The sequence below is a fragment of the Artemia sp. Qi Xiang Cuo genome, chromosome 19 (assembly GCF_049724085.1).
Source record: "Artemia sp. Qi Xiang Cuo chromosome 19, ASM4972408v1, whole genome shotgun sequence".
Classification (NCBI taxonomy): Eukaryota; Metazoa; Arthropoda; class Branchiopoda; order Anostraca; family Artemiidae; genus Artemia; species Artemia sp. Qi Xiang Cuo.
Genome location: NC_142812.1, coordinates 56,514,600 through 56,527,332, shown reverse-complemented (window position 1 = coordinate 56,527,332; position 12,733 = coordinate 56,514,600). Strand labels below are relative to the sequence as shown.

The following is a 12,733-nucleotide window of genomic DNA, read 5'->3' as shown; positions in this document are numbered from 1 at the left end:
CATTGTTCATACATAAGGTTGGTTATTGGGAAAGGGGTGGTATGTTTGATCCTGAGTCTCCAAAAAAGCTATGGGTATTAAGGTAAAAATTTGGAAACTGTTGACGGGGATGTCAAACAAAATCAGAACACATTATATGCAGGATGGTTTGTAAAAGGATACAACGGCAATATCTAAGGAAGGGCCTAGGGCATTAAGTTGAAACTTTTGAAGGTATGTTGAGAGGAATGTTGCAAATGGATTGAACAGCAACCAGTCTTGCGCTTTTAAATGCTTCTCTTTACACTAATAGAAATTTTAAGAGTTTATTTTATTCAAAATAGTCAAAAAGTCTAATAGCTATGCCTCCGAGGATGTCATTCCCCCAAAGCCGCTGGGGCAAGGAATGTAAATTACGCAATTTGTCGATTTTTACAAGCAGGATTTATAATTGGGAAAGGGGGGGAGTGTTTGATCCTGGGCGTGTCTCAACAGATTTAAGGTACTGAGGTGAAATTTTGGGAAATTCTGTGGGGTATGTTGAGCTGAATCATATAGAAACTATCGCCATCCATGTTATCAAAAAGGCTATCTTCAATTTCTTAGGAACAGGTTAGAGTATTAACTTGAAGCTTTCAGGGCCACATTACTACTGTTATTGCGGTTGCAAATGCGACTGGTTGCGACTGTAACTACGTCTATTTCTGATTGCGACAAACTCGCAACTGTGACTGCTTGCTATTGCTACTACATCTATTTCTGACTACTTTCAGGGAATGTTGAGGGGGGTATTGAACAAAATCAAAACACTATGTGCATACTGATTGTCCAAAGGGCGCATCAGCAACATCATAGAAACGCCTTAAAGCATTAAGCCTGAACTTTCATGGCATGTTGAACACTGCTTGGAGAGCAATGGCCCCCTCCCCTTGTCGTTTTACAAGGGGTAGGGGCCCCTTCCCCTACCAATTAACACTGGCAAAATTATGAAATAGCCACTTTGTTCAAATCAGCCAACAAGTCTAATAACTATGCTTCTTGTAATGCCATGCCCCCCACAGCCCCTGGAGATAAATTTGTAAATTATGCAATGTGCCCACTGTTTATATACAGGACTTATCATTGGGAAAGCGGGGAAAGGTTTGATCCTGAGTGTGTCAGAAAGGGCTAACAGCATTAAGGTAAAACTTCAAGGAATACTAAGGCGATGTTATACAAAATAAAATACACTTTTCTGCATCAAGGTTATCATAGGAATATATCTGCAATATCGTAGGAGTGGTTAAATGTCTTAACTATACACTTTCAGAACCACTATTGCTACTAATAATTTGGCAGCAATTGCACCTAATAGCGACTGTGACTTCTTCGAACCACTTGCAAGTGTGACTACTTGTGACTTCAACTACCTCTACTTGAGACCCGTACTGTGTCAATAGTGTGCATTCAGGTTGTCAAAAGGTTGTATGTGCAATACCTTAGGAGTGGTTAAGGGTAATTAACTTTACACTTTCAGGACCACTATTGCTGCTAATACTGTGACTGCACCTGCAACTACTTCTGACTACAACTAATTTCAACTGCGACTGTGACTACTTGCAACTGCAAGTGCAACAACTTGTGACTGCAACTGCTATCAGTTGCGACTATGATTACTACCATTACACTGCTAATACTACTGCGATTGCGACTGTACATACTATTGCAACTTCTACTATCACAACTAAAACTACTGAGCTAAATCAAAAGTTCAGCATCCCCCTCAAAATGCCCTGAAAGTTCTACCTTAATACCTTTAGCTTTTTTGGAGACCCTGGATCAAACATTTTCCTGGAAATTTTAACTAACTACATTTCGCCGTTCTTTACATTTCAGGTATACCTTCTTGAAAGCCTGGATGCACATAGTGTATTTTGAATTAGCAACATTCCCTGAAATTTTCAACTTACTATCCCTAGATATTCCTGAAAATTGCAGGTATGCCCATCTGACAATCTTGATGCACTTTGCGTCTCATTATTAAGTTCTAAATCACCCTGAATAAATTCAACATACTATCCCTAGCCGTTCCTGATACATTTTAAATACCCCCTTTTGACAACCTGGATACACATTGCGTCTCTTGATTTAGTTCAGCCTAACCACCAATACCAAGAGAGCACTTCAATGCATATAGTATCTTTTGATTTAGTTCCAGGTTCCCCTCCCAGTATTTCTTAAAAATCTCAACTTAATACCCTCAGCAGTTCTTGATATATTGTATATATTCCCTACAGACAACCTCGATGCCTACAGTGTCTTTGATTTAGTTCAACATCCCCCTCAAAATTCCCTGAAGGTTTCACCTTAATACCTTTAGCCTTTTTGGAGACCCTGGATCAAACATTTTCCCGTTTTCCGATATAAAAAAAAGAAGTATACTTAAAACAACAAGCACCTTGCATAACTGTGGGGGAGGGGGTCATGCCACCCGCAGAAACACAGTTATGGAATCTTATGACTATTTTAAACAAAATGGACGTCTCAAAATATAATTCGAATGCCTTTGGGGGAAAGTGGCAAAAAGAAGCGTGGGAGGAGGGCTGGTCGCCCTCTGATCATTTCTAACTCATAATGACTTAGTTATTCCATCGAGACCGCAGAGACTTGGAAAATTCAAATTCAACCTGGAAGAGGCTCTCCTCCATCAAGACTGCGAAGAGGTGGTCAATGTCGTTTTTCAAGGAGGAGGCTTTTTTGATGTTTTTTTTTTATGGAGGAGACTCTCCTCCATCGAGACTGCGAAGAGGTGGTCAATGTCGTTTTTCAAGGAGGAGGCTTTTTCGATGGAGGAGGCTCCCCTCCATCGAGATTGAGAAGAGGTGGTAAATGTTGTTTTTACGATTTCGTTTTCCTGGAAAGTCTTATTTGGTTTGGCCATTGTCGTATCATCTTTTTATGAGATTATAAGTTTACTTTTACACAAAGTTCGATATAAAAACCAAAGCTTTTAATTTAATTTAAAACCAGGCACTCCCATTCTACAAAAAGTAGTTATATTTAAGGAAAACGACATTATTTTGGTGTTTTTATAAAATTTTGGTAAGTATACAGATTTTTACCGAATTGCAGCGGTGTAATTTCTACGGAGTAAGCATCAATGTCAAAGATAATATCTATTTTTATTTAAATACAATTGTTTTATTAAGAAGTAAAAATCCTTTACAAAAAATATGATGAATTATAATTCAGCTTCATTGGGAGCATTCTTCTTGAAGATGAAGACACAATACATAGCTAAAACAGAAAAAAGGGTTACGATAAAGATAAAACAGAAAAAAAATCTGTCAAAAATTTCTAATTTCATGCAATCAGTATTATTACACATAGACAACACGGACATTATTCTGAAATAGCTTTGGAACTACTTCAACAGTTGGCTTGCAAAAAATCCGTTGGCATGTTGACAATGATGGTTTAAATGTATCAAAAAGACAAGCTTATAGCATAGCAAGTTTAAAACGGCCACGAAAGCTTAGTAACTATATTAGGAATAAGCACTTTCGGAGCTACTGAAACAGTAAACTTACAAAAGAGTGTTGAAACTTTGACAATGACGGTCTAAGCAGTTAAAATGACATCTGGTTACAAAGAATCAGTGGAACTACCGCACGGCAAGATTTGCAAAAGGGTGTTGACATGTTTACAGTGATCCTTTTAATATCTTGAAATGACAATATTGGTATATAGCAGTCTGGGAACTACCGCAATTTTTGGAAAATTAAAAAAGCATTGACATGTTAAAAATGACTAAATATTTCAAAAATGACAATATTATTACAACAAAGAATTTTAATTTTAACGCACATAGACGAACCTACAGACACGCACACAAACCCAAACCTTTTTAGTATCTAGGACGCATGCAAATTTACAGAAGATGACTCAAATTTACCAGACAAATTTACAAATGACTCTGAACAGCTGGGAACAACAAAGGCTGGGAACAACAAAGGCTGGGAACAAGAAAAAGGCTGGGAACAACAAACAGCAGAAATCACATTGAATTGCAGAGGAAAACGTTACAGAACAAAATCTGCTGTTAAATGACCAATCAAAATTAAGGCATGGGACATTAAACAACAAAAATCACATTGAATTGTAAACAAAAATATTGCACAAAGAAATATGAAGTAGAAGATAAATTAAGATTTTAAAGGAATGATGGAAACTTGTCAGTGTGGAGTGTGTGTGGAGGATAAACAGGAAGGTTGAATTGGAGTGTGTTTTAGTATCTATGATTTGGCTTACTTGACCGCCCGTCCTTGAATGTCTTTTTGGGGCATCTTATTTCACCAATTTGTTGATGCAACTCTTGTATGCACTTCTAACTTCTGCCAGGCGGAGAAAGTGCGGTAAGCTAAGCGACGGAAAGTTGTCCTTCCAACTCTTTGTGGGGTGCCCTTTAGGTCAAGAACCATGTACCCAGCCCTCAAAGACTATCTTCCACAGACGAGTGCTATCCATACGGTGTATATACCCTAGCTATCTAAGCCAGTGCAGTTTTATTCTGTCAAGAATTGTTAGTTTGACCTTAAGATTACGGAGAAGTTTAATGTTGGATATTCTATCATGATAAGTGACGCCGACAATAAATTGCAATAATTTTGTTTCATAGGCACCAAGACGAACTTTCCTTTCTGTTTTTAGAGTCCAGCATTCATAGGCATAAATGGGGGTGGGGGTGATAAGTTAGCAAAATAGCATCATTTTAAGCGTTTTCGATAAGTTCTTGCTCCTTCAGATGGGCATCAGACTTTTTAACATTGGAATTTGTAATATCCAGACGACCCTTGATATCTTTGGTGGGGTTATTGTCGGAGGTGAAAAAGCTACCAAGGTAGATAAATTCTTCGACTCACTCTATACTAGCATCTTCAAGCTGGAGGCTGGAGTTACTTTAGAAAGGCGTGGCAATCATTTTCGAGGTGTTGATGATCATCCCAAAGAGGTTGGCAGTCATGTGGACTATGTCAGTCCGAGATTGAAGATCATGGAGAGACTCAGAAGTTAGGGCTATATCGTCGACAAAAGCTAGTTTATCTATGATTACCCCTCCTATCAGGGCATCACATGGGCTATTAGTGACTGAAAGTCTGCAATTAAAAAGAGATTGAAAAGCTCCGGTGATGGCAAGCAGCAGTGTAGAACATCGGTCGATGTTGCAAAGCTTTCGGTATGGCCAAACACCTTAGTATCAATGATATTATCTATGACCCGCGCAAATTATACAAGATGACAAAGGAATCGGAAGAGCTAAATCAAAAGAAGTTGTTATCTATGACGTCATGCAAAATTACACATGATTTTGAATGAGTCCGAACAGCTAAAGCAAGATTCATGGAAAAACATCTAAGGTAATGATGCACAAAAATGAAGTGCAACGAGATCTACGGTTATAAGACATGCGACAACAAGCATTACAACAAACTCCCAAATGAAAATAATGGAGAAAGAAACGGTTAGGAGAAAAGCGACAGGGATGATCACATTGAATCGTGAACGAAATCAGCAATTAGAAGAGAAGCAACAGTGAGAATCATGATGCGCCCCAGGAAGAAAGAATTGGCTTTACACCAGAATTTCTTAATTTCATTGAAATTAATGATTTGACACCTCATGACTTGAAACTAAAGAAGAACGCAATGATAATGCTAATGCGTAGTTAGAAAATCTACTATATAAAAGCGTACCGAGTGCCAGGGCCCAGGCGAAGCACGGAGAAGCTTCGCCTGGGCCCTATATATATATATATATATATACTACTACTACTACTAACAACTCACCGCTGCACCAAGCCGCCTGAGGCCAACATAGCTACGCACGTTCCTCCTCCACCTCAGTCTACTCAAAGCCTCCCGTTTTACACCCACCCACGACGTTCCCATTTCCTTTAAAGCTTTCTTTATGACATCCTCCCACCCTATACGAGAACGACCTGCTTTCCGTTTAGCCCTAGACGGTTGGCCGAAAAGAACAATCTTCGGCAATATGTCATCTTTTATCCGCACAACGTGCCCTAGCCACCTTAACCTTTCTTTCATTATAGCCCTAGAGAACGGTATTGAACCACATTTTTCGTATAGCCTATTATTTGAAATACGGTCAATCAGCCGGGTACCCAGAACAATCCTTAAGCAATTTCTCTGGAAAACATCTAGCAAATCTTATCCGCTTTTCGGAGCGTCCATGCTTCAGAGCCACGTTTGACCACTGTCATTGTACCGGGAGTAAAACACGATATATTTGAAATACCAAAATAAAGTTCCTTCTTTAATTCGGACTCCTATAATTAAGCTAAATCTAGTTTCAAAAATGAAAAAGTCTTTAATCAGCAAAGACAAGAAACTGCAGTCTTTGGATTTCGCTAAGACAGTGAGCAATAAGAAAAGTGCTACGCACAATATTTTTAAGGACGTTTAAACGATAAGAACCGTGTGAACGCCTAAATCATCAAAAATATTTAAGACGTATTATTGGACGAGGGTTCGTGTCCTTGGGGCCCGCGAGCCACTGGCAGGCAGTCCCTAGAGCGCAGGACGAAAGAACTGCGTTTGGGAGTGGGGTAAATGTGTTTTTTAATTGGACTGTTAAGTTGGATCTAACAGAGCTCGTACGGCAAATAAACTCGGTCACCATTTATTTGTCTTTGAAGTGACCCATTGCTGTACAACTAATCATGTAAGTTTAATAAATCTATTGTCTTTTTATATGTGTTTGTTTCTCTTGTATGTCTGAGTCTAGTCCGATAATAGGTAACTAGTTCGCCAGTCCCCAAGGTAAATGCTCCCACAGGAATCTGATCTCTAAGCGGCATTATAGAGGAAATCCCGCTCGCCACGAGAAAACCTTTTCTATGACTGCAAACAATTATCAACTGGTACACATGGCGCGGTCGGACCGTAGAAGAAGACTACGAACTGATTACGGTATTAAAACTCTGTAGTTCAAATTTAATTTTCGGAGAGATACAGACATATAAATAAAGTGATTAGGCCTATAACCGCTAGGCTACGATAGGAAACCCATTATATCTCATAGGAGATAATAGACTCCCCAAAAATAGTTTAAGTAAAATAATAAATTTGTTTTAAGTTGATATAAACGCAAAAAAAAAAAATATTGAAAAATTGTATATTGTAACAGAAATGGCTTTGTCAAAGGAGGAAGGTAAATGGACTTCGCTTTTAGCTGCTCTCGAATTAGCAAAACTTCGAGCAGCTTTGGTTGAAATTTGGCTATTATAAATAAATTTGTATCCCCTCAAAGAGTTGGGTAAAATATAAAAAATGGAGAAAAGGCTCAATTAATAATTTTAAAATTATAAAAAAAAAAATTAAAAAAAAAATAGTATTCAGTTTTTAACAAGTAGAAGCAAGTGTATAATTAGTAATTTTTTTAGTGTTAGTAATAAATGCAATGTAGTAGTTCCGTATATTAATAAATAATAAAGTATTTGTACCGTGAATTGAAAGAATTAAATAAAAGATAATACGGAAAGAAAAACAAAATCTAGCTGGACCGATGAAACGTTGGTAGAAACAGAAGAATTTTAGGCATAATAGTGGGTCTGCAAATGGGGTCTGTTATATTCCACCCCCGTTTCTTTTCCTTTCAGATAAGTGACCTATTTTCGTTTCTTTAATTACATTTGTGACGCTTTTGGAAGAATACAAGTAGGGTATTTTCTACAAACTGTGTAGTATTTTCCGTAACCCAGGTAGGGTAGGAATAGAGCTACAAGGCACCGTCATTATTATATTGCCACGGACGGTCATTACCTCCAAGGTGAGAGTAGAAATTTTCTAGCCGTAACCCAAGGCGGGTACATTTGGTTTTAAAAAGTGGCCATTTGACCACTCGATCGCGTTACCATACCCTGAGACAGGGTATACTGTAAATAGGGTAGTACCAAACCCGATATTTGCAGAACCGTTGGGGTAAGAGCGGGAATCTCACTAACATTAGGGCCGACAAGGGGTTCTCCCATTCGAGTAAGTGGCATAACAATCTTTTTGCGTCATTCGAGTAAGTGGCATAGCAATCTTTTTGCGTCATTCGAGTAAGTGGCATAGCAATCTTTTTGCGTCATTCGAGTAAGTGGCATAGCAATCTTTTGCGTAATTTTTTGCCTTTAAAATTAGTGACCCTGCACATACACCCCAATAAGTGGTGCCAGCAGTAGCTAGCACTACGAACATTGGCGGCAGCGGCATAAGCACACATGCTAGAAAGCTTAGCAAAAGTCGCCGAAGGAAGCAAAAAAAGAAGAGTTGTTACCCAGCTGTGACTGGAACTCTGCATAAGGCGAGAAATTCGGCGAAAGAAACCATTAATCACAGAAAATTGAGGCATAGGGATAGGTCTTAAAAGGGTCTCCTTTACCTACACAGATGACCTTCACGTGATTAATGGTGTTAGAAAAAATTCAAATTCTGAAGTAGCTCCGCAAAATGAGTGAACAAGAAAATTTGAATTTTGAACCATGGCTGCTTTAGAGCCATGTAGATGTAAAACAAGCCAGTGTACATGCTTGTATACAGAGAATAATTAAAAATGCATGAATATTTTTTTGGGGTCGAGTGTCATTTGTATTGCTGGGGTCGACTCCCCTAGCACACGTTAGGTCCCCTAGTGGATAAATATCCGCGTTATTTGCGCTTATTAATTTTATGGGTTATTTGTAATGATGGCAAATATCAGACTTAATTTATTGCTTTTTTTATAAACAGATACCATTCAACACAATTAAGAAAGGGCGTCAAAAGTCTGCCCATTGTTCTTAAAAACTGCTTATTTGAAAATGTCAATTTTCTTTTTATGTTGTTCTATTTATTTAAGAGCGAGAGAGAATGAGCATATGTAGGTTTTATCTTTGTAGCTAGACATAAGACATACCTTAGTACTTCAGTTTAATTAAATCTACGTTCAATGTTTTGTTACAACAAGCATCCTTGATTGCTATACTTCGCGCACCTTAGACTAAATTAGTCTATGTTACTAAGGATTTGATTAAGTTTTAGATGTCTTATTTTTGTTAGTGTTATTTCTATGCCCTTTCAAAGGATAATAGAAAGGTTGGAACAGAAAATAACCAAAGGTAGAAAGCTCGTGGTCTACTGAGGACAACAAATGGTGTTGGACCACGTCTTGTGGGAAGCCTGGGTAGGAACTCAAGGCCCATGATTGTTTTTTGTAATTTTTTTTAAACGATCGTAGGAAGGGATATTTTTCAGTCCTTCAAGTATAAGAAATTAGTATTTTTATGCCAATCAGGGCCAATTAAAACAATACTTAAAGGTTGAATAAAAACTTCAGTGAGCTAAGTTTTCGTTTTTTGTATGAGAATGCTTTGTAAGAGAAACAGTGAGTTTACTTTCTTATAGCTCCGAGAAAAAAAAAGCTTTTTAATTTAATTACATTATATCTATTACGTATGCTGTCCTTAAGCTGTGTTAAGCATTAGTTTAAAATAGAAACAAAGGCATTTACGTCTTCAGCTCCTTGGCGAAAAAAATTTTATCTCATTAGTTTATACCTAGGGCATATACAATAACAGAGAGATCACTGTTCTATAGTTCGGCGACAAACATGTTCCTTAATTTCATTGGTTTATCTATGAAATATATTGAGCTCTAATTTCTGTGACATATTTTCGCAAGTCAGTCACGTTATATCTTACCTATACAGACTCAGGTCCCCTCGAATTTTCTATGAAAATTCGACCCAGGTCCAAACAAAAATTGATGTCATCAAAAACAAAACAAAAATTTTTTACTTATCGTTTAATTTCTACCAATAAGAAGACTGCAAGGTGATGACGGTGATATCTTTACTAATGGTTTTATATTTGGATTAAGTCGAGGCGAAATCTCTACAACGAGCATAAGAGTTTTCTAAGATGTAGAATCCCTGCTGAAATTGCCTTCCACGTGAAGATTGAAAAAAAAATTTTTAATCAAAAATAAATCAAATATGCCTAACTTGACTTAAAAATTCGATAATCTGACACTATTCATAGCTAGAGCTTGATCTGAATCGTGTTTCGCTCTATTTTTAGGTTTTTAGTGTTTAACCATCCCTTTTTACTTGCCGTTTTGTTCGTTTTTCTTGCTTAAAATATCAGTCAAATTCTTATTTAATTATTCTAATAATCAATTCGTACTCAATTTTCTCTTTAATTATTTATTAAAATATAATCCCTCAATAAGTTATTAATTAAAATTCAATTATCTCAAATAAACCAATTAGAACCTGATAATTTATTTAAGTTAGACTAAGGTTTATGTTTAACTTGAAAAGACTGTGCTTCATTTAGCGAAAAACGTTTATCTTTGTCAATTTTTTTTCCTGTTTCCGCCTTTTTTAGTTCATGCGAAAGCTATTTGAGCCACATGTATATTAAATTATCCAATTCTGATATAGTGACTACCAAAAAGAAATTTCCTCTTGAAACCTCTATTTCTTCACCCCCATTATACCCGTACAAATTTCAGCCGGTTTTCAGTATATTTTGACAGAGCAAATTTGTTTTTATCAGCTGAAGTAAACACGACTAATTCGGAGCGTCGGGTATTTTGAAACGAAGTTTAGTTTTTAAACTATGAAATTCAGTAGGCTATACCCTTATATCTGGCAGCTTTATAAAATCAAAAAAACAAAAAAACTACCAGTACAGAAGCGTCTAATTATATGAAATATTTTATCTTAGTGCAGATTATAATTATTTTAGGCCTACACATTGCTCATTCATGTGTTTCTTGCTCGATTAATATATGTACTAATAGCCAACTATTGGTAACTATAACCAAACAACCTATTGGTACGTTTATATGAAGAATTTCACGGCGGATGTGAAATTATATCTCAATAATAATACGTAAAATTTTAAAACCATTTGATCAGTTAAGATATATGGATTGAAACCCTGTGAATGTCCAATGGCGACTAAGTATAACCCACAAGGAATTCCCTATTAATGTGAAAGTGTTTCTCGCTTAACAGATTATAATAATACTTTAATATAATATTTCTTTATTTATTTCTGAAGGAATTGCTGAAACAATAGCCGTCTAAAAAAGATATTGATGTCAGTCCTTCATTATGCTTATATTCTTTTCCAAGAAGTAACTGGAATCTACGCAGGCACGCTTGGAAATCCTGCATCTAATGACCTTATTGGAAAAGCGAATATGAGGCACTAATGTTGACTTGCAATTACGGAAAAATCCTAAAACTAAGAACCTCTGCATTTCAGCCGTTAAACCCGGAGCCCCATAAAAACGTCTAAGCCAAGAAATAGGGAAGACATCAAAAAACTAGTGGGCATAGAGGTCTCCACTAGTCCTTGTTATGTCTTGTTCCCTCATCGTAGTATCGTTTGCGTAAAACCGAGTGGTTATGACGCTACACATGCGTTTCTTATACAGCACGGACTTGCGTGAACAATGCAGGCATGAAAAATATCGTAAAATCAGACCTAAAAAATATTACTAGATTTTAAATTACATTTATTCTCTATAGATGGGGTCGTTACACAAAAAAATTTGAATAAATTTATGTTTTAGATTTCCATTGAGAATACCAACATCAATGTGTTTATTTAATTATTTATCATATACTAGAAATTATAAACCAGTTATTTCGTGAATTATTGTATGTGTATTTGCTTCAAAGAACATGTGATTCTGCCGCGTTGTTTTTATTGCAGGAAAGTAAATGGACACTTTGGTCATTGAGTATTACAATAAGCTGCCCAGTACAGATACGACCCGGTAACATCTATTTTATCATATCTCAACCAACGAAGAGTACTCACCATGACTCCAGGCAAGTTTCATCCAAGCTTCGTCTACGAAAACAACAGTCACCTTCGATCGTCGTTTCTACGACTACGAAACATATTCTGTATTATGTGACACTATATTTTAACCTCAGTATCAAGTGTTTTAACGAACTATATAATCGCATAATTGCTGAGAACACCATTGAGCAGTAAACGATAAACGATATTTAACAATATTTGAAGTTGAAAGATACTTAAAGACATTTGAAGATATTTGAAACTGAAATTAAAGACAATTTGAAGTTCAATTCTGAGAACTCCATCAATCAGCACATGATAAACTATATTTTAAGTTAAATGACACTTAAAGACATTTGAAGATATTAGAAGACGAAATTAAAGACAATTTGAAGTTTAATTCTGAGAACTTCATCGATCAGCACATGATAAACGATATTTGAAGTTAAAAGATACTTAAAGACATTTTAAGATATTTTAAGACTAAATTAAATACAATTTGAAGTTTAATTCTGAGAACTCCATCGATCAGCACACGATAAACGATATTCAAAGTTTAAAGGTCCTAAAATACGTTTGAAGATATTTGAATAATAAATAACGACAATTTTAACATCAACTCTGAGAACGCCATCGAGCAGGGCAAAATGAACGATACTAAACGATATTTGAATTGAAATGATAGTTAGTATTGTTTTAATTTAAATTCAAAGACTCTATTCTAAAAGATTGAATAGAGTCGTACGACAACCCATTTCAACAGGAACAAATGAACAGATATTATCAAGAGTATCTTTTCTATATGAACCAAAAATCCAAAAAATGTTATGCTGAGAAGAAAAACCCAAGCACCTGTAGTGGGAAGAATCAGTTCCCAGTTTACTATTAGAACGATATTTAACGGTCATTTCC

At 36.3% G+C, this 12,733-nt stretch overlaps 1 protein-coding gene across 1 annotated transcript in view; it reads right to left on the bottom strand.

Annotated features, from left to right (window-relative positions):
• Positions 1 to 3,137: 3,137 nt before the first annotated feature.
• Positions 3,138 to 12,733, bottom strand: part of Rnmt (RNA guanine-7 methyltransferase) — a 134,814-nt gene continuing 125,218 nt past the window's right edge. Inside the window, exon 8 of the mRNA XM_089105517.1 lies at positions 3,138 to 3,255. Coding sequence (XP_088961643.1) covers positions 3,200 to 3,255 — 56 coding nt within the window. The 3' untranslated portion in view covers positions 3,138 to 3,199. The remainder of the gene's footprint in view (positions 3,256 to 12,733) is intronic.